Source organism: Arthrobotrys flagrans (assembly GCF_004000055.1).
Source record: "Arthrobotrys flagrans strain CBS H-5679 chromosome Unknown unitig_0, whole genome shotgun sequence".
In the NCBI taxonomy this organism is placed as follows: Eukaryota; Fungi; Ascomycota; class Orbiliomycetes; order Orbiliales; family Orbiliaceae; genus Arthrobotrys; species Arthrobotrys flagrans.
Genome location: NW_027137550.1, coordinates 7,464,768 through 7,486,643, shown reverse-complemented (window position 1 = coordinate 7,486,643; position 21,876 = coordinate 7,464,768). Strand labels below are relative to the sequence as shown.

The 21,876-nt window shown below is 45.4% G+C and overlaps 6 protein-coding genes across 6 annotated transcripts; 2 read left to right on the top strand and 4 right to left on the bottom strand.

The window, feature by feature from the left end:
- Positions 1-758: 758 nt before the first annotated feature.
- Positions 759-2,003, bottom strand: DFL_005207 (uncharacterized protein; the record flags this gene model as incomplete). The annotated part of the gene is made up of 3 exons (XM_067634432.1): positions 759-995; positions 1,057-1,747; positions 1,846-2,003. The coding sequence occupies 3 exons, from the start codon at positions 2,001-2,003 to the stop codon at positions 759-761; spliced, it is 1,086 nt and encodes a 361-aa protein (XP_067492501.1).
- Positions 2,004-3,430: 1,427 nt separating this feature from the next.
- DFL_005206 (uncharacterized protein) lies at positions 3,431-5,461 on the bottom strand (the record flags this gene model as incomplete). Its single annotated transcript, XM_067634431.1, has 5 exons — positions 3,431-3,531; positions 3,594-3,740; positions 3,820-4,228; positions 4,288-5,247; positions 5,414-5,461. 5 exons carry the CDS (start codon positions 5,459-5,461, stop codon positions 3,431-3,433), a joined length of 1,665 nt encoding a protein of 554 aa, XP_067492500.1.
- A 1,367-nt stretch (positions 5,462-6,828) lies between these two features.
- On the bottom strand, positions 6,829-7,317 carry DFL_005205 (uncharacterized protein; the record flags this gene model as incomplete). The annotated part of the gene is made up of 1 exon (XM_067634430.1): positions 6,829-7,317. One exon carries the CDS (start codon positions 7,315-7,317, stop codon positions 6,829-6,831), a length of 489 nt encoding a protein of 162 aa, XP_067492499.1.
- Positions 7,318-9,770: 2,453 nt separating this feature from the next.
- Positions 9,771-11,687, bottom strand: DFL_005204 (uncharacterized protein; the record flags this gene model as incomplete). The annotated part of the gene is made up of 3 exons (XM_067634429.1): positions 9,771-11,203; positions 11,262-11,438; positions 11,531-11,687. The coding sequence occupies 3 exons, from the start codon at positions 11,685-11,687 to the stop codon at positions 9,771-9,773; spliced, it is 1,767 nt and encodes a 588-aa protein (XP_067492498.1).
- A 2,903-nt stretch (positions 11,688-14,590) lies between these two features.
- Positions 14,591-16,960, top strand: DFL_005203 (uncharacterized protein; the record flags this gene model as incomplete). Its single annotated transcript, XM_067634428.1, has 12 exons — positions 14,591-14,615; positions 14,763-14,810; positions 14,912-14,938; positions 15,027-15,064; positions 15,187-15,264; positions 15,352-15,388; positions 15,499-15,561; positions 15,636-15,789; positions 15,911-16,593; positions 16,670-16,748; positions 16,814-16,839; positions 16,896-16,960. The coding sequence occupies 12 exons, from the start codon at positions 14,591-14,593 to the stop codon at positions 16,958-16,960; spliced, it is 1,323 nt and encodes a 440-aa protein (XP_067492497.1).
- A 2,657-nt stretch (positions 16,961-19,617) lies between these two features.
- DFL_005202 (uncharacterized protein) lies at positions 19,618-21,724 on the top strand (the record flags this gene model as incomplete). The annotated part of the gene is made up of 6 exons (XM_067634427.1): positions 19,618-19,644; positions 19,703-19,766; positions 19,859-20,088; positions 20,166-21,116; positions 21,175-21,459; positions 21,524-21,724. 6 exons carry the CDS (start codon positions 19,618-19,620, stop codon positions 21,722-21,724), a joined length of 1,758 nt encoding a protein of 585 aa, XP_067492496.1.
- Between the last annotated feature and the right edge of the window lie 152 nt (positions 21,725-21,876).

Below are 21,876 nucleotides of genomic sequence, written 5' to 3'. Positions count from 1 at the left end.
AAAATCCGAGAAGAACCAGCTATTCATTTTTTGTTTCTATTTCCATTTTAAAACGAATAATATGCATTAATGTCAACGTAAAAAACGGCAACTAATGAATTATTAAGGAAACCTTCTTAACGAGGAAGAGAAGAAAATAAAAATAAGAAACAACCGCTAGGAAGGGAAATCGATGTGAATACTATTAAGACCCCACATTCCAAACTTTTAAGTCGCAAAAAAAAACGTTAGCTAGGGATGTAGGAAGCGAAATGACAGCTACACAGCTTGGCTGAAAGACACGAAAAGAGAAAGAAAGAAGAAAGAAAAAGTGAGTGTAGATACGAAAGTGAAAAGAAACTAGGGGGGACATCAGTACAGTATTTGAGGTAATACGCGGGGAAAAAATGGAAAAAGCGAAGGGAAAAGAAACAAATGACGTTAAGATTTGAGGGGTGAGGTGAGGTCGTGATGCCGTATGTGGACATACAGCTGAAGGTGGCTTGTGGGTACTCGGCCCTCCTGAAGATCTAGGGGCGAGGTAAGGAGGCCGGAACTATAACCTTCAATATGCGGACCACAAGGACAACATGACTGGTGGGAGTGGCATAGGTAGGAAGGGACCGAGTCAGTGACGACTCGACATCGCTTCTACCATACGCTACCCAACGAGGGGGACGCAATAACCCAAGAAACAGCAAGAAATCAACGCCAATAAACCCATCTATCGCATAAAAAACATCCCAGCAAAAAAACAATACAGCATGAGGCCATGAGATTTACAATCTCCTCCCAGGTACCAAGGCGTACATTACAACCAAGGCGGCGTCCAGGGCAAGAATAATGGCCAGAACCCACATTGCTCGAGTGATCATTATGCGCTTGACGTAGGGTTCTTGCACTTTCACAAAGGTCATGAACGTGTATTCGCTGTAGCTGGTGAACGCAAGGATGGGATCTAGATTATATTGATGCGCAGCGAGGCAGTAAACACCAACTGTGAATGGAAGGATGAGCTATATCCAAACGGGTTAGCATGTCATACAATTCGATTAAATATAATTGGGAAGGACGTACCCAAAGTCTTGTCGTTTTAGGTTTAATATCGAGGAGGATTAAGCAAAATCCAGCCCAGAAAGCTCCAAACAAGGCCAACAACCCAACGATCAATCTAGCCAAGGAGGAAGGAGGTACTATGTTTCCAAACGCCTTAGACCTGAGGAACCCTGGGAAAGCATCTCGTTCCATGGCTTGGAACACATAGTCCTTCGCTTCATCGAAGACCTCCGGATCATCTCGACCATCTACCTCAATCGCATGGGAGATGGAAGCGAGGATCTGTTCTGGAAGAACAATTTCTCGCTCCGACCCGTGAAGGAGGTACGTATATAGGATCTTTTCAGCGGAAGCCCTAATGTCGGCCCTAGCGACGGTGTGCTGTGGAGATCCCGAAGAGGTTTGTTCGGGGGTGGAGAGGTAGGAAGGTCGAGCGGGGTTCAAGTCGGCCCCGCCAGGTCGCGAACCACTGTTTTGGGGGTTGTAGCCAGGGATGGTGACCGCATGCGCCGTGTTGTCGCTACGAAGAAAGGCGGAAAGACGTTGGTCGTCGTTCTTTTCACCTTCATCGTCACCGGTACCGAGATGGTCGATGACCGAAGAGGATCGCTTGCTTCCGGACTTATTCAGATCAGGCGTGGATACAAGCACCGACCTACGGAGTTCTCGTACGTAGTGTCTGCACAGCGACATGTGCTGGGAGACATCGAGCCTGATAGGTACACCGTCAGTGAGAGATGCTCTAATATAAGACCGAATCGGGAAAGAGCAAACTATATAGCTCTGGAGAAAGAAAGGACGGGAACGTACCAGAAATCCAAATAATCAACAGAACGCTGTTGATCTCTCATGTAAATGTAGAAAGAGAACAAATCAACCGGCGGTCTGGTCCTCCTGCTCAGGACTTCGAACAGAGTCGGCAGCCTATCCCGCTCTATGACTTCCATGCTATCGGTATTTCTGGCCATGATGAAAGCTGGGAGCAACGAGCGTAACAGATTCTATCCTGGGAGCTCCGTGCCACCGCCTCTGACAGTCGACGGGATTAGCTTCTCACTCGCTATGATCGGAACTATTGTCGTCCGTCGCCGTTTGCGGGTTTTTGATGGGTGGATTCGAAGACGGCGTCACTAAGCGTTGGGTAGTAGTCGCGCCCCTGATTGTGACCGGACGGAGGGGAAAGAGGAAAGTTGTCGGGAATAACGAAAAGTGAATTGAAGGAAACGAAGGATATAGATGAAGCCGAAAGGATTCGACGACAGGCTGCCAGCGTCGGGCTCTGGTGGAGAGGGGTCCGAGGGTTGGAAGTGTCGACGGATGGCACGATGATGGCGATGGAGCGAGGTTGAAAACAGACTAGAGTGAGTGGTCAGCGGGCGGAGAATCGAAGGGGGGAAATTGGCACCGGCGCCCGCCTACCAGCCAACCAACAATGACAGTTCGTACCCCAGCAATGCAACGCTCCCGCGAGCAATTGGCCTTTCAATTTCACACTCGCTTGTTTCAGCCTTTGATGAGGAAAGTCCTGGCGGTTGCGACGATGCTGACGACGGCTTATAAAATACAAACCATGCCATATAAAATTGAATCTGTAGATACGGTAGGTTGCATAAAATCGTGTGGAAGTACAGAAGTCTCGCGTGGCCAACGTGGCCAGCTTCTACAAAGACCCCACGTTATCCCATGATACGATAATATATCTGGACACACACGTACACCAACATCAAATGTGCTATAATTAGAACACGCCCTGGAGTGCTTTGGAATCCGTATCGATCGAATTGCCTCGAAAATACTTGTCCATAGGCACCAAAAATCCAGAACAAACTGTGGAGATCCAGATGTATAGCGAATATTTAAGAATACGATCATTAAACTCAGATTGGGATATCCCGAGTTCATTTGGGGGTATGGAATCCAGGGGTGCATTTGTATCGGTATTCGTGGCGTATAATTTTCATGTCTTTGTTCGAAATGATCTATAAGGGAAGGCTCAGGAACCATCGTTATAGTAATGAGCATTCGGGACCTCTATTCCCGAAACGCTGACATAATACATAAGAAACGAAACAAAAAGTAAAGGACGAGAAAGAAGAATGCAAGAAGGGAAAAATATATATTACTACAAGGAATAGGAGGGGAAGAAAGAAAAGAGAATACACACGAAGCAAACGATAAAAGGCGCCCGAAGCAGTGCTGCCCAAACTGTCGAATATAAGCCCAGGAAAAAGAAGAGAGAGATAGAACGATAAGGAGCTCTTGAAGAACCTGCACAAAAGATAAAGAAAACAAATACTTGAAACCCCGAAAGCTTTTTCGTACCAAACCCTCCATTCGCTATTAACGGACAAAAATAACACTCCAGAGAAGACCGAAATCAGACTAAAAACCCAGTTTAAGGATGCTCACGGTTCAAAATGCTAAATCTCAATGTCACTTCACCCAAGGTAACTATGATGGACAAAACAATTAGGATAATAATGATCCATGTAATTCCTAAAAATTGGCCCATTAGTATTTGAACCCAAGTTAACATAAAGGGGAATGTGTATACTCACTCGACATGTTGCTATCGGCGATAGAATCGGCCAAAATACTCGCTAGATCGAGGAACACCTGGCATCGCTCATTCAATATCAAAACTCGCTGCTTGATCTCAAGGTACTCCCGTATAGCCGCATACAACGGATGAAGACCCGGTTCAGCTAAAGCCATCAGTCAGTATGTATCACATCTCCAAAACACAAATCTCAAAGTGATCATGAAAAAAAAAAAAAAACTTACAATCCCAAAAGAACTCCGGAGTATCAAGCGTATTACTCGAAAGATTGACATCCACACGTAATTTGAACAGTTTCCCACTCATCTTGAGAACATCCTCACGCTTCATACCCAGCGTTCCGTTTAATGCCAAGCTCTTGGGTACATCCTCGACCTCTTTCATCGTTAATGCCATTCGCTCTTCGAATCTACTCAACTTCGTACTTTGCGCGATGGCATGCGACATTGCGAGTTTAATCATGTGGTTGCCTGATCGAAGTGTGATCATGTCATTGAAGATACGAGGCCGGGTGGTTCGAGGAGAGTATTCAAAGTGGAATTGCTCGGTTTCATACTCGTCCACCTGGAGGGGCTGGATGGCGAATGACATCTTCTGAGGGGTTTTGGCGAACACCAAGTCGGCCAGAATATCCTGTAAAAACATTTGTTAGTATCGTATCCAGTCTTCGAATCACCATAGCGAATACGCACCTTCTCCTGTCGCTCTGTAAAGTTCCAAAACACAACCACGCCGTATGAGTATATATACATCTCAGCGAAGGAGCTGGCTTCCGCAGCATCTGGCGGCTCCGGTGAAAAGGCGTTCCTCGAATGTCCATTACTATCCCCACTTTCTTCAAAATCTCCAGCTTTAGGACTCAACGGGTTATCTTGTGTCGGGCTATCGCTAAGATGTACTTCCGGATCTATGAGCCCAAGGCCGTCGGACATCTTCCTCCTCCCGGACCGCCCTCGGAAGTACTCTTCATGATAATCTCTCTGCTCGTTCCTCTCAATCTGCATATCCAAAACCGCTTTACCACCTGGGTTTTTCAATATGGGACTACTCTTCACCCTATAACCTCCGGAACCCGGCAAAAGCGGTAAATGATAGGCACAGTACAGACACTCGTCATAAAGCTTCGTCCTAGCCACATGCTGTTCCTTCATAAATTTCGACACAGCCATGAGCCTCCACGATGAAGCGGTACAATAAGCCGTCACCCGTGCCAGCTTCTCGGTACGCCGATTCTTAGGTAACCGTTCGGCGTACGACTTCCTAGGTTGTCCATCCGGTCCACGTGACTGACTTCGCTCTTGGGCCTCATCGTCCCGTAATGGCGCTTGAGAGTTATCTTCATCATAGTCCCAATCCGGTCTCGGCTTCTGCGAATCGGGGAGGAGCACTAGTTTTTCCGTAACCTTTGAAGATCGTAGCGGTAAATTCGTTTGGTTTACTACTTTTTGCCTCTTGACGGGTCTCGGGACACCGGATGGTCTGCGTGTCGTTGGTATTGGCAGGTTTGGATCGTGAGGACGAGGTGGAGGGGTTCGCGACTGGCCTGATGGAATTTCGCTGGATTGCTGAAGAATGTTGTCAATAGTGACATGACGTATTGTTGGACGGCGAATAATCTGAGGACGGTTACGTTGATCTCTGGCGTCCGTTACCTAAGGAAAAATGGAAGGTTCGCGCGGTTAGTAATCTCGAGCAAGGAATTAGGGCAGAGATGAGATGATTACAATCCCGGAGATAAACCAATCCTTAACAAAATGGGAATAAAAATAGGCAGCAGAGTATGGGGATGCAAGGGAGAAAAGGTTGAGGGAGAGGTACTAGAACAGTCGGTCGCCTCTTGGGCAACGGCGGCTGGAGCGACATCATGTGGAGCCTCTAGTTCGAGGTTTTTGTCTGTAAACTTTGAGAAAGAAATCGGCCGAGAGATGACAGTGATATGTAAGTCTCGGGTAGAGATGCTGTATGGTTTTTCTCTGGGGATGCTCGGAGATTCTCTTGTATGTACTGCGTATGTAGGTGCGTATGTAGGATGGTTCCGAACAACTGTGGTCAGTTGGATGCAAATGGCACTAGCTTCGGGGCGGTTGGTTGGTCGGTAGCAATGACGATACCTCCCGCTAGCTAATAACCCGTATACAGGGGTACATACATACAAGTACTATGTATGGGTAGTTAGAGCGTCCCTTGGGGTGAGGTGTTCGTGATGATGATGTTGTTGTTGATGTTGAAATGAATGCAATGCAATACAACGACGATGGTTGAAGTTTGGTGGTTGTTTTCTCTTTCTATTTCTCTCTCTTCCTTCCTGTGCAATTGCATTGGCTGCGATCCCAGCCGGAAAATTCCATACGAATTCGCCAGGAATCAAATCAATCAATCAACCCAATCTAATTACTATTCAGAAGCTGCATTGATGCGCCTGCAATCGCCTGCAATACAATACGATCAATGGGGGGCTCTCAGCTTTCGAAAAAAAACACCAATTTCTTCGAACATTCGAATGTTCCCGCTCAAAAAGTACATAAAAGTACTCTGACCGGCATCAACCTGGAAGGACCAGGCCGGCCAAGGGAGTTGGAACGAGCTTTCGAACTGGTTCGTCGGGGCAGCCTTATCCGAGCCGGGCAGGAAGACAGGAACCATTCTTCCCTGGACCGTTTAGGGCTTGGAGCTAGCACGTCATTGGCTGTCCCAAACTACCACATTTGCTCCACGAAACCGATGGCCTTGCTTGGGGAAGAGGAAACCAAAAAAAAAATTTCCGATTCATGGGTGTCAGGTAGATGCATCTACAGACCTTATCGGGAGGATGGAACGTGTATATCTGTCTGTGGACGCGATTTTATACAAGTACTACTGGTTACTAAGCATTTGGGAAGACTACCAAGTATACGCCTACGGGTCTTAGTGGAAGATAGATATTGGTGTTTGTTTTAAGCGGATTGGATTCCGCTTTTGGGGGGATTTTGTTTTGAATTTCTATGCTTATTTACTATAAACCCTTCGATTCCAAGCTTGTTTTCATATCAGAATCCTCCCTTGTTTGCATTTCCTTGATTGTTGTCGAAAGAGGATTTGGTGGTAACAGGAAATCCAGGTGAGGACAGCAAAAAAAAAGGTAGGATCGGTCAATTGAAAGAAGCAAGACTGTTGTCGATGAAGTTCGTGTAAAGAGCATTGCCCTCCAAAAACAAAAAAAAAGAAAGACATGAAGAAGAAGAAGAAGAATGTATTTAAACAGTGCCGGAGGCAGAGACGACAATCCTCTTGGTGGTCTTGCCGCTAGAGGATCCGAGGTTCTCGATAGTCTTGACAACGTCTGATCCCTCAACGACCTCGCCGAAAACGACATGGGCACCGTCGAGCCAGCTGGTGACGACAGTGGTGATGAAGAACTGAGAGCCGTTGGTGTTCTTTCCGGCATTAGCCATGGAGAGGAGGAATGGCTTGTCGTGCTTCAACTTGAAGTTCTCATCCGCAAACTTCTCCCCGTAGATTGATTTCCCACCAGTTCCATTACCCTTGGTGAAATCACCTCCCTGGAGCATGAAGTTTGGGATGACACGATGGAATGGAGAGTTGGCGTATCCAAAACCGTGTTCACCGGTAGCAAGCTCACGGAAGTTCTTGGTGGTCTTTGGAACGACATCGTCGTAAAGCTTGAAAACAATCCGGCCCAGTGGCTGACCGTCGGCCGTGACGTCGAAGTAAACGTTGCTCATGTTGGTAGATGAGGAGGAGGAATAGATATGAAGATCTAGACAAAGAGGAGGTATGTGATGATTGTTTGATTGATGATGGTGGGGGTTGGTGAGATGTACCGGAGAAGGAGGGAGAAGGGGTAAAATTTTGAAGCGGGGTCAATTTCAATGGATGAATGAGGGGTAGCTCAGCTCAGCGAGAAAAAACCGGGTTCGCCCCCGCTGCTGAGACCGCCAGCTGAAACCAGCGTAGACGTCATCCTGCCAAGTAAAGCATCAACGCACTAAATACCTCAATTCCCTTCACAGGATTTTGTCTATTATTCAGAGGGCGATATAGTATATGATATATTCCGAGAAACATCGGGGGATTATAAATAAGTATATCGTGGTGGGGGGAATCACATATATATCGCTACACTACGAGTATAACCGGTGGGCGTGGTATACAGTTGTGTTACGGTGTTTGATACAACATGAACGTTACGCGTGCAACCACGCTACTGTTGCACTATATATCTCTACCTCGAATTAGAGGTACACCATGATCATAGACGGTACTAAGATAAAAGCAGATGTTGATATTAATAGGTCGATGATTAGGAGCCTCCATCCTAGAGACATGACATACCAGCCTGACCCCGCTCTATAGAAAAGGATCCATATCGTGGTCATCAATTCGAAGGCAGGCTCAACAGTTTCATTCAACAATCCAACAATAGATATTAATACTAACTATGATTGTGTCAGGGACAATGCCGCCTTCGGCTGTGCCCCAGATCCGGCGTTATGTCCCTTGCCATGCAAGTTGCGATTGGCTTCAACATTACGCCTCAATCTCCAGGCAAAATGCTTCAAAGAATACAATTTCAAGCAATCGGGCCTTATTGGGAGAGCCGGGTAGACTCCCGATGGTCGCATCAACTCGTGACGTCCTTCTTTTTTGCCTTTTTTTTGACATTTATATAAATTTATAAATCTGTTATCGATAACAGCCCGAGTCCAAATAATTTCTTTTTGTTTGAGGTTTGAGAAAGGCGTGGGAAAATCAAAGATTTTTGCGGCAAACCCTCACAAAAACTCTCGCCGGGAGCGGGTAGGGCACAAAAACAAAAAAGAATCGACGGAATAGCAAGATTACTATGTTTGGTGAAAGAAGATATCGATCTGAAGATTAAGAATCTCAATTAAGAAGCGGTTCATGCCGCTTCGTACGAATTAATGGACAGCGGTCACATCGCGTCTGCCTGGTTAGCGCAAACCGCGACGTCAAACCAAACCAACCCGCATTTGACCGGCATGTTGCTGTATTGAACTCGAGCTTGCCGCATCGATATTTTCAAAACCGTAAGCCGCACTCTGCGGGTTATGACGATGTCGCTTTTTGCATTCTTTTCCCCATGCCGTCTGTATATTCATGGATTCAATTACTTTTGCGAGTTTGTTGGGGATGTGACATATATAGAGTAGTGACCTGCTTGAAGATTTAGAAGTTTGGTAATAAACCAACAAGTAACAAAAAATAAAGAAAGCCTACAAACCGCTATTCTATGTATGCTGATAGTTAGACTACAAAAGAAATAGAATAAAAAATAAAAAAAAGTAAATAGACCCGTATACCGCCATTCCAGAAATTATCGAAATCGGAAGAAAAGTTGTACATGATCTCGCCGGGGATGGCATACCTCTCCAGAGTCCTTTTCGTGATATATAAAAAACAAAGCCAGCAACCGTGACACCGCCAGTAGTTGTAAAATATGTAGGAGGCCAAAAAAACGAGGGACAGATAGACATGCACACAAATCCAGAACGCCGCGTCGCAATGATAAGATCGATGTAGTGCTATGAATTTCAAAACAGGGAAAACGAAAAAAGAAAGACTGTGCGTGGATGTGCGAGGGAGAAAAAAAAAAGAAAAGAAAACAGATATCTATATAAAGTACACAGGAAATGTGGTGAAACAGCGTTTAAAAGGCCGCATCGACATTTGTGATGAAGATAACAGGAACCAAAATAGAAGACGGGCTAAATACATTTGTGTGTGGTTGGTGGTGATAATATAAATAAAAAAACAACGCCATCGAGCTATTAGGATGCTATACATGAAAATAAAAAAAACCAGCTCACCCGGACAATACTGAAAGAAAAGGTATTAAGAAAATTAAGAAAATTATATGGAAAAGAAAAAAAGAAAGATGTTTGAAAGCGGAAGACATCATACATGATCTTGAGTTGCAGGGATAGAAGAAACAGAAGTGGTCTGGCCAGGAGGGTCGCGTATGCTGCCAAGTTGGTGCAAAAGTGGTAGCCTAGCGGGTGTGGCATGCGCAGTCGGAATACCCAAAAAGTGTGGACAAACTAGCATTCTTTTGGAAGACCCCCTTCCTAGCCATGTTCTTTTTTCTTCGGGGAATTTTTATTTTATTTTTTCCCTTGAAACTCAGATCTTGGTATTTGTGCACGATCGTGCGGACTTACTGCATGTTGGCCATCCCACCTTCGAGGTGTTCCTCGCCAGCTAGGACGGGAAGTTGGGGCCACTGGGAAAGGAGTTCTGGATGCTCTGCAACCGCGGCATGGGAGAAAGGAGGCAGCTGATCGTAGTTCTGAAAGTAGTCGGCACCAAGATCTTCAACTCCTGGTTTGCCTTGGGGTTGGTCTTGCTGGCCAAGTGAGTATCGAATTGTGGACTGCATAGACATATCCGGGAAATTTTGGGGGAAATTTGGCTCATCGTATGGGGTCTGCGGATAACCTAGTGGTGGGGTAGATTGATGATATGATGGCGCATAGTTATCGACCGGGGAGCTACTGGACCATTGTCCGATAGCTGGGGTGTAGCTTGGAAGCTGGCGGGTATCGAAAGAATTCCTGTTATAGCCGTAATCGTGCCTGAGTGTGTCATCAACCACAACTGGTCTCCAATAGGTAACTCCGGCCTCGTCACGTTCCGCCTTTCTAAAGTCCCAGATAAACAAGGCAGCTCTCTGCTTGGCGTAATCGTGGGTTCCAGCTGCGAGTTTGTTTTCCGAAATGGCGATTTCTAGGTCTGTCGATCTCCAGGTGAAGATTTCCTGAATCATAGTCAAGTTGCCAATGGCATCTGCGGAATTCTTTTCCCGCCTTCGCATCTCGCGGTCTAGATCCTCACCGGCCTCTAGTGGCTCCATCAAATCGTTGACAAGGTTGTTGAAATACATGGACCAGAAGCTGGGATTTAGAGACATCTTGACCCTCTTAGCGCCGGTCTGAGGATCAGTGACAATCAGAGCGGGCTCCTCAACCTCTTGGATGGATGCGAGCCTGCTTCCGGACACATAGAATCTGGTAATGACCGTAAAGCCGTGGTCATAATATGTTTCATTGCAGAAGCTCGCCTCGAAAGGTGCCCAGAAAACCATGTTATCGGGCCTCTGTGTCATGGTCCGCAGAGAGCTGGAGATGTGAACAACAGGGCATCTGAGCTGTCCCTCAGATGCAAGCTTGGCAATGTATGGGAATCTGTTCTCCCATCTTGGGATGCTGGATAGGACTGTGGGGTTGAGGCCATATTCGTGATTGTACAATTTGGTGTAGTCGTGAAGATGCTGCCTAGAGTAGTTGGTCTTGTCTATGGAGTCTTGACCCAACCACATCTCAAGACTGTATGGCTTGGTAAGTGGCTTGTTGCTGGATGTGAAACTGCCAGTCGGGGAGGATGTATGATAGCTATCATAGATCTGGCTTGGTGGTCTATATGCAGTTGGAGATGTCGAGCTGCTAGCAATAGTCGAACTAGAATACCTCTTGTACTTTTGCTGCGACGAAGGCAGGCTTGAATCAGAAAGGATAGCAAGCTGGCTCAAAGTCTTCTCGTCAAAGGTGCGGTCAATAGTGTCTTGGTCTTCGGCTACGACAAGGCGCATAACTGTCTCACTGTTAGTGCTAGATCCGTGCAGATATGCATACCAAATACGAAAACTCACAGTTGGGATCATGCTTCAACAGCCCCTTCAACACTTGAATGTGACTGGAGACCTGCTTTCTCTTTCTCTCCTTACCCGTCTTCATGAAGATGTATTTTGAGATCAATTCATTCCTGCCGCATGGCTTGCCGTCAACAGTAAGCTTTCTGCGGCCCTGTGGGGGGAAAAGTTCAAGAGCTATGTCGACGTGTCAGCCTCACATTCCAAAATGCGACATCACCGGAAATTCCCGTTCCATGCGGGCGGGAATTTTGTGGATATATCCGCACCTTCAAAGAAAGCTTCTTCAACCTCGTCGTCCCACACTGACTCGCCATCAGCACCGGTGCTTTCGCCTCTTCTTTGTCGCTGACGGTATTCTCTATAAGACTCCTGAGGATCCTGGAGTTCCTCGACTCCGTAGATAGACTTTGTTCTGCTTCTCATATTTGGGGATGATGTATATCGCCGACTATTAAGTGTAGGACTTAGGTGATCGTTCGACAAGAGCGTCGGATAGATATATCGAGTGCTTGGTGTAGTTTGTAGAGGTCTCTTTTTAACTCCTGTGTAATGTCGATTGAACCGATTGATGCTACGATGATCCGGAGAAGGCTCAAGAACGCAAGGATAACCTTGAATTGGTATGTAGTGATGAGTATCGGTCTTCTGAATGGATTCCATCTAAAATATTTTTCAGTGGAGCGATTGGGATTACTGTATGATAAAACCCTTGATAATGGACCCAACCCCGCAAGATAGCTCGCTTGTTCCCACCGGTGGTTTTTTCGTGGTTGTTGTATATTTTATTTTCTTGAGTAACCAGTTCCTTGATCCCCGAGATGTTGCTAAAAATTAGTTATTAAGAGTTGATTATTTTGGTCTAGTATAATGCAGATGTCTATCAGACTAAGCGCGGGTTGTTGAACGTGAACGTTTTCGATCGAAGGCGTCAAAGTTCAACTTTGGTGGTTATTCCCAACGAAACAGTCAAACTTGTGCAGCCCGTGTCTTGGATGTATCTCTTTTCGTCAAATGTGATTGAAATCAAAAAGAGGGAACAAGAAAAGTGGGTCTTTGAACTCGTTACTTCGTGACAAGGGAAAGGTAACAAAAGCGATTATGGTTAATTAAGTGACAGGCGGGGTAAGCAAATGTCGGGAATCAAGCCAGGCGCATGCGAAGCTTTGACGAAAAAATGAGTGTCGGTTGGCACAAAAGTTCGGACGATTTTTATCGGAAAAAAAAAAAGGTACTTCTTCTTTTCGATGAACTTGCGTCACGAACAGAGTGTACTCAAGGTCGGAAGTAGGCAAAAGCGAGCAAGAACGATGAGAATTGCTGGGTGAAAGGATAGTAAAGAGAGTGTGAAAACAAATTCTCTGCTCGATGCGGCTTGCTTTGAACTCAACGTAGATGGAATGGGATGGGACGAAGGAATTGAGGAAGAAACGGAACGGACGTCTTCATATATGCCCGTTTTCCATACCCAGTCGACCTTGAAGATGTAGAAGCAGATGTCTCCAAAATAGATGTAAACTCACCGTTTTTCGACAATTCGCGGTTCAACTATGTATTGTTTTGGTGCATTCCATCACAGCATTTCGTAGAACTGAGGCACTTTCTATTATCGATGGAGGAGAAGGAACAGAATATTGGAAGGCCAGGGTGGACAACCACGAAAATAAGAACTAAGAATTCCTGTCCGAATTGACCGCAAGCATTCTGCACAATACTCTGCATGTTTTCGTGTCTGAGCTTATTTTTTCTATGGGAAGGAGTATCTTTCTGTAATAGCTGATCTTAGTAGTGACTTCGAGGCAAGGGGGATCATGCTGCAGGAAAGAATTCGAACCAAGTGCACCAGGTTTTGGGGCTCCCCGTCCTTGATTTTCACAATCCAAAGGTTATTGATTCCGAGACTTGTTCACCGGGACAATGTGGCTAGAAAGTATGCATCCCTTCCTTATTATTCGCATTCCCATGCTAGTCCATCATCTTTGCTGCCCGAATTTCTGGCCTTTTCGTCGAGACCAAAGTTGCAGTTGATATCATATTCTGGATTATGCGGAATACGAAGCCTTGCAGTGTTGTATTATTCGCCCAGCAACGCAAACATTGCATATTCAAGTCCAATAACAGCCTAGCACCGTCTAGACTTCAATGAGCTTTCTATCCAGCAAGCTGGGGCAGCTATCGATCAAGATTGGAAAGAAATTGGTTTCAATGCGAGCTCATCCGATGCTCCCTTTGATTGGAGCGTTGTTTCATGCAGCTTGTCCGAAATTGTATCTTTTCGATCCCGATCGATCTCTCCGTCTCGAAGACAATTACTTCCCCAATGCAAGATGTATGCAAGCTTTGAGAGGTTTCGAAGTGGCGCAACGAACGCACGTGCCACCTAAAAATATTATATCAAAACATCGGCAGGAGATTTATATCTTTTCTTTGCCTTTGAAGTTGTAAGCTGGGGCCTTCTCCGCATCCGTCGAGTTTAAAAGATGCTAGCTGGGGTTTGTTTCCCTTTATTGGCTTGGCAGATTCTTTTTCCAAGCCAGAATGGTGGCAAGTGCACGGAGTTTGCAGAGTGGCCCGTGGCATTCGTACAGATTTTAGGCGGTGCAAGGAGATTCACAATTTGTCGGTTTGTCAAGCAGTACAGCAGTGCGGGATGTCCTTGCGTCGAAGCTCTCAATTGGTAGTGCCCAGGATTTTAGTGCCCAAAATCGGCATCGAGGCGAAAGCAGTTAAAAAACTTCTCCGTCAAGCCTGTAGCCAGCCATTCGGGAAGCCTCTGGGACTGGAGAGGAAGTACCCGTCGAACTGCATGATATCCCATTTGGATCGCGAAAAAAAACTTGGTCCATGGAGGGATTAGCAAGCTATGATTCGTGAAGGATCCCAGCAAACTCAATGGAGTATCCTAGCCGATACAATCTTTAAAGATGTTGCAGATATCCACCGACTAGATTCACAATCACAATTAGTCAATAATGGCTAATAGGAAAGGTCTTGCTGACGGCATCGGACTGGTGACCGGATCCGCGGCCGGCTCGATAAAAGTCACATTTCGGGTGGACTTTGAATCTTTCCAAATCACCAGAATTCAGAACCAGCAGATATGCAACCGGCCTAGCACATCGTCGGTGATCGAATTCCATACCAATCGCTGCTAGGATTTTGCTTTGTTTGAGCGCGACAAGACGAGTGCCTAGTCCAAGGAGTCGAGTCAAGACACTGCCCACCACGACCCGGATCAACCAGCCCCAGTGTTTATCAGGCCTGAACTCGAGAATCTAGTTGGAGAAAAAAAATAAGGTCTTGTGAAGAAACAAGCAGCAGCAGCAACCATGTCGGAAGTTTCCATTGGGCAAGGTCAGTCTGGAATGTTGGTGCATTGGCATTGAACATCGTCACCCGCACTCGCTGCAAGAAAGAAATAAAGTTGTCGAGGTTTCAATTGAAATCATCCCAACCTCACATCCAACACAGGGGAAGACTAACCCGCAACACATGTCTCAGCGATCTTCACCTCTATCAAGCCCTTGACAAAGATTGCGGCCCTTGCAGGTCTGTAGATAGATGCACCATGACGCAAACCGTCTTGCATGTTCGGATATTTTCCTATCCTATCGGGCTGCTGTGTTAAATCTCGCCATCTTTACGTTTAGGCTGCGGCGCGCTTTTTGCTAGAAAGGGTAAATTTTATTCATTTCCTGGGCTTAATAATTTCCGGATTTGTATCTGAATACTAACATATCGGTCATTTCACTTTTGTTTGAAAAGGCATTCTCGATGTTGCAACATGCAAATCCATGGCTTCGGTGAGATTGCTTACCTAAAGACCCGTAACCCCGGGTCGATTTGTCCCATATACAGTAGATTCGATTTACGTTGGACGAACTAGTAGTGTTGACACAAGAATGTTATGTCCTACATTCCACAGGTTGTCATTAATGGGTTCTTGCCAATGCTCATCTTTGCATCGACGATAACTTCTTTTTCCCTAGACAACGTCACTGAGGTAGGGCTCTTCTACAGACCATCTCTGCTCTGGCCGCATCGCTATTGCATTCCATTGCCGTACTTTTGTGGGTTAACATTTTGGTAGGCGGGTACTGTGGTGCTTTCCGCAGCATTCTTTATAGGTATGGGATAGAACAGGGGTGTGCACCAAGCGCGCCTCGAACTTTCTATGCATTGGATTTTCGACTTGGCTGCATGCTGATGGTATTTTGAAAAAAAATAATCTGTACAGCATTTGGATTCGTTTTTGGTATCCTTGTCCGCTTCCTAACGCCTGTTGGGGGATGGAAGATGGGTTCGTCTTATCCTCAGATTGACCATTATTGGACTAGCTTTCCCCCAACCTTATACTAATTATTGTTTATGCAGGCATCATCGCCAATAATATGTGGTCCAATAATGCCGATTTAGTCATTGGTATAACCAGCACTATGTCGCAAACTAAACCTTTTGGCAACGTTGGAGATTATGAAAAAGGAGTATCTTATTCAGTCATTATGGGTGTCTTTGCATTTCTCACATTGTAAGCCTAGAGGATCTTGGAATGCTACGTATTTTGCGCTCAGTGAAATACAATTGCTTCACACCCCTCATCGCGGAAAGGAATTCTTTGCTGATTTGTGCCGTCGTTGAATATGTAACAGATACAGCATGGGTGGCATCCAGATGATGAGACGGGATTTCGATAGGAGACCGTCTCAAGACGACACGGAAGCCCAAAAGGAGAAGAAGAAGGAGGACCCGGTCGATGAACCCGTAGAACGGAGTCGGGAAGCTGAGGCATCCCGTAACCAACTCCCAGAATATGAGGAAAAGGATCTGTCTCGTACGACCGGGATGATGGCTCTGGCAAAATCGACGAGTCTAGATGTGAACGTTCCGCCCCAAGTCGAAGTTATGGGTCGTACGAGAGAGAAGGTCATGAGCATCATAAAGGTGTTCGCCACAATTCCAACCATAGCCCTGCTATCAGCTCTTGTGATCGCAATAATCCCACAGTTACGAGCCTTGTTTGTGCCGACGACTAGGGTTGAAATGCCAACTGCTCCGGACGGCAAGCCGCCTCTTGATTTCGTAATACAGTTTGCAAGTTACGGTGGTCAGCTATCACCCGTTATGGGTCTTGCAATGCTTGGAGCCGCTCTGTCGAGGATAACTGTGCGGCACTTGCCGAAAGGATTCTGGATGTCTATCGCTGCCACTTGTTTCCTGAAATTGATCGTCGGCCCGATTCTAGGAATCCTCTGGATTCAAGGACTAAAGCATACACCGCTGATTAATGATGACCAGTTGATGATGCAGCTCGTTATCGCGATCACGGGAGCAAGTGAGGCAAAACCATGATCCTTAGTAGCTATGACTTCTCAAGATGCGGGAAACTGATCTTATTGTAACCCTTCTAGTGCCGTCGGCGACCAGCCAGGTTTATATCACAACCCTATACGCTCCTGACGATGCTCCTGAAGTGTCTCAACTATCGGCGTAAGTGGGCCTAGACTATAGTTTTATGGGTAAGAGGAACGCTGACATCTAAACCCGGTGATTAGAATGTTGCTGGCGCAATATTCCCTGAGTAAGTGTATTTGGAGTTCCGACTTTTCGAAATACTGGGCTAATGACCCTATCCAGTCATTTTGACTCTCCCTATTGTGACGAGTTACACACTTCTAAAAGTCATTCCACCACAGGCTTGACAGAGCTAAGGATAAAAACAGTTCGCGGAGACAGGCATGCGAGATCAACTGAGCTCTACAGCAGGGTTTGTAAAAGTCTGTACCGACATTATGGTAACTGTTTGAGTACTTTAAATTGGCAGCATTTCTGGATAGGTTTGATATTTGGTACACTATATTGGATTTGGGTTTTTATTTATTTTTTATTTATTTTTATTCTTTTTATTTTTTTATTTGTTTTATAGATAGATACCTATACCTCGCGGTAGTTGATATGTAATGCATTACATATTGGAATTTGGATATTGATGTCGTCTACTGCCTGTGCGTTGATCACGGTTAGGTATTTTTGAGTATATCTGGCCGTCCTAAGAACCTCTACCAGTATCAAAAGCAGAAAATCTGCCGAACAATTAGAATAGTTATGAATTATTAATCCTATCGACTGTGCGAATATATTTGTCTAGATACCGGCCCCTAGGAAAATTAATTGATTCCGAGAACAGGATTCACGTTAAGCTTAAGGCTAACCTAGGAATACGGGTTCAATTAAAGTGATACGTCAACTTCAAACGTAGTTTTAAGCGTTGTGCGAGTCGACTTAATGCACGTATTTACCTATCTTCCGCAAGTCAAAACTAAAGACTAGCGAGAACTTGGCCGCTGCTAGCTAGTGGGCGTAGGAGATAGTAAATCGATAACTTAGTGAGAAGTTGGTTCAGCCTTAGTTGTTATCCATCATGCGGTCTAGATCTCCGAATCGTTGATGATATCTAACTAGGCGTCCCGTATCGCTTGATTTTTGGGACTAAATAGCACCCCGTTGATCCTTAATGTATAGCAAGTTGGTAGCCGGGAGTCCTTAGGCATACTACGGTAGCCGTTTCTAAGAAGGATGATTTAGTGCGCCTTCATCAAATTCCGGAGTCTATTCGAATATTCCATGATATATTATAAATTATAAGTAACATATTAACTTGACTCAACGGGAAATATTCTCTAAAAGTAAATCGTAAATGAGTAAATTTCGAGTTTAAATCAACGAGATACTTGGCCGGTTGTTACAAATCAAACAGTAATCGTAAACAGTCACTTGAATTTCCCTTAATCATTAGATCGATCGATATTTGCCTTGCAGCTAGTCCTGTTGACAATTGCGATTCAAGACCGGTGACCTATCGTGGTCGTATTTTTGATCCTGTCCGCGCTGAGTAACAAAATGTAGTAAAACAAAACAGTCAAAAACCTCCTCCCTCTTCTTCTCAAGTAAAAAAACGATACAAGACTCCAACGGAATTCCCACAACTAGTAACCAAAAGTAAAACACTCCTCCTATCCTATAGACAATCGGTGAGAAGAAGAATAAGAAAAGGCTCTTCTAAAAAAAGCCTTGTCTTAACGGAAATCCAAACATAGGGGAGGCAAAGGTGGCCCTTATTCCAAGACAGCGTACCGTCTACTCATCGAGATCATGACAATAATATATCGGGTCTGGTTCGAGTCCCTTAAGCATGTACTTAACTTCATGATGCAAACCGATCCAGGCAAATTCTCAATATCATACATCTCGACTAACTCTTGGCTAACCATGGTAGCACACCACACCCACATTTGATGTGACGGTAGGCTGCAATTTGCAACTCTAGGTTTGCCTCGATAGTCGAGTTCTGCCTCGATGATGTTCCGAAACAATGGCGAATTCGAATAGAGTGCCTCATACAATTTATAGGCGTTTGAGTTGACACTTATTCTCTCGATTTCCAGCTTGCTAGTCAAAGAGGTCTGAAGTAACTTCGAAAGATGAGTAACTGCAAGTGGTCCTTCGAAAACGTCTTGCTTTTGTGTGGTGGCATATTTGAACTCAAGAGCCTGGAAACCTAGGGAAGTAAGACGGATACCCAAATTGTGAAGTTCATTGGTTATGGCGGTCGGAACTGGGGTTGGTGCAGTAGTGAGGTTCGGTGCTTCAAGATCTCGGACTGGGTGGGTTCCAGCTTAAGCTTCTTGCGGGTGGGCAAAGGCATACCGCGAAGCACAATATCGAAACCCTCTTGAGTTAAGGTTATAGGAGGCGGGTTTGATAATGATTGAGCTCTCTGACGAGCGCTAGCGCTCCCGAATCGAGGGGTGTGTTTACTAGCACTCCCGAATATAGGTGTCTTCAGAGCCTTGAGAATACCCGACCCCGGGGTTAGGAGTGAGGGTAGCCATGATGTGGAGGTATCAGCAGAGTGATCTGGTGTGAAGTTAACGTTGTGAACCGATAACCCGATGGTCAGGTAGTAATTAGAGTTGTGTGTTCGACCGAGAGTGTAGGAAAGATGTCAGCGGTTTGATTGGGTTACAGAACTGTAGAGGTTTTTAAACTGTTAACTAATTTTTTAGGTGCGATGAATCACTTTTTATTTATTTGTTTATAGATTTTAGATTGGTTGATCCACGGTAGATTCAAAGGAATCATAGACATCGTCGGATATCTGGATACACACAACACCAATTTTGGAGTCAGGATGTTGTAAATTTAGGACCTCTGGTTGGCTATCTTGCCTCGCATCTTATGCGCCACAGTTAAAGTCCAATGCGCCATACTAAGGCTTGGTATCAGCCTGACTATGCACCGCCATATACATACCATTCCAATCTCAACGCCGAAGCAAATCACCACCAGCATCCCAACCATGTCTGCCTTCGAAAGTCTCTTCAAAGTAAGTTATCCCTATTACCGCCCAAATCGCGCTTCAATAATCTAACCAAACCTTCCAGAAACCCGCAATTCCCCCTTCAAACACCAAAAAGCGCAAGCTAGAACCACCAATCGAAAGTCCCAGTACGTCCATACCAAAAAGCGCGCCTATCTAGGTTATGCAGCTTCCTAGCTATGCCCCGAGCTCTGTCTAATAAACTTATGCTGTGTTTTAGATGATAGGTACAAAGCCAATCGTGTCGAACTGAACGGCAAAGGCAAAGCTCGCAATGCAGCCGTCGAAGACGCGCCAGACGATGACGTCGATATGGACGGTAATGAAAACTTTACTGCTGAAGCGGACGAAGATATAGAAGATGAAGAAGGTGGAAGGTTCTTCGGTGGTGGGATTACACAGCGGGAGAAAGAGATTTTGGATTTCATGGAGGATGAGGATGATCAAGGGGTACGCTATTCCCCATCTTATATTTTGCAAAAAGTCTACTCGCAGGTTTGATTAACAACTATGGCAATGCTATCTAGCCCGAGAAAATCGACCTCCACTATCTCCGAAAGCTCGCGTTAAACTTCGAGAAGAAAATCACCAAAAACGCCGAAATGCGCGCCAAATTCGAAGACGATCCCTCGAAATTCATGGAATCCGAAGCAGAACTCGACGTTGAAATCAAGAACCTCGCAATCCTCGCCGAGCACCCGGAGCTCTACGAAGAATTTGCAAACATGGGATGTTTGGGATCGTTGGTGGGGTTGTTAAGTCACGAAAATACAGATATTGCTATCGCAGTAGTGCAGATTATCGGCGAACTTACAGACGACGAGGTGGAGGCTGACCCGGAGCAGTGGAATGTGCTGGTTAATACTATGATTGATGCACAGCTACTGGATATGCTTACCCAGAATCTGGAGCGGTTGAAGGAGGATAACGACGAAGATCGGAACGGGATATATCATACTCTTTCAGTATTCGAGAACTTGGCTTCACAACAGGCGGTTTCAGAACGGGTTGTTAAGGAAACAAAGATTTTAGGATGGCTACTGGAAAGGATTAAAGTCAAGGAGTCACCGGTTAGCCAAAATAAACAATATGCGGCAGAGATACTATCGATATTCGTACAATCTTCGGCGGAGAATCGGAAACGATTAATTGAGATTGATGGTGTGGATGTGTTACTACAATTGCTGAGCCCGTATAGGAAACGGGATCCTGCGAAAGGTGGAGAGGAAGAGGAGTTATTCGAGAATATGTTTGATGCATTAATATGTTTGGCCGACGAAAAAGAAGGGAAGGAGAAGTTGGTGGAGGCAGAAGGTGTGGAGTTATGTTTGATTATGTTAAGAGAAGGGAAGATGAGCAAAGGAAGAGCACTGCGGTTGGTTGACCATGCTTGCAGTGGTCTATATGGAGGGGTGGTGTGTGAGCAGTTGGTAGAAGCTCAGGGGTTGAAGACGCTCTTTGGATCGTTCATGAAGAAGGTAAAGAGTTTCCCATTGATATAATAGTCGGGACCCATACTGATAATTCGATTTACAGCAAGATTCTCAAGTCACGGAACATCTACTGGGGATCTTTGCATCATTACTCCGAAACCTCCCTGCCGACTCAGCTCCTCGGATAAGAACACTCGCCAAGTTCGTAGAGAAGGACTACGAAAAGTTAGTCAAAATCATGTCACTCCGAGATGACTACTCGAGGCGGGTATCGGCAGCAGATAAAGAAGTTGCCGCAGAGAGGCAACAAGCTACTGAAGAAGAAATCGAAGAGAGAGAAGACGAATGGGATTTAAGACGACTAGATTCCGGGTTATTCTGCTTTCAGGTAAGCTAGCTAGAGCTACAACCGAACACGTTGGATATTCGATTTGCTCACGATTATTACATAGATCCTAGACCAGATTGTCAGTTGGTTAGTCGCCGAGGATGACGGCGCACGGAAACGTGCAGCCGAGCTGTTAGGGAAGTCTAAGAAATCACTAGAGGATGTTAAGGCTACCCTCGTCGAGCAGTTGGATGGGCTGGATGAATCGACCGAAGAGGGCAGGGGAACTAAGGAAATGCTGACGGCTCTAGCATCTTGTCTATAAGATTTCCGTCAGTTTAAGATCCATATATACGATCACATCGAACAGCCTCACCAGCCAAGTCAATAAAATGTGAAAGGGAAAGATCCTCGAAATTGATGCACCTATAATTCCATAACTTCAGCTCTATCGTACAATTTCATGCAAGTCATATT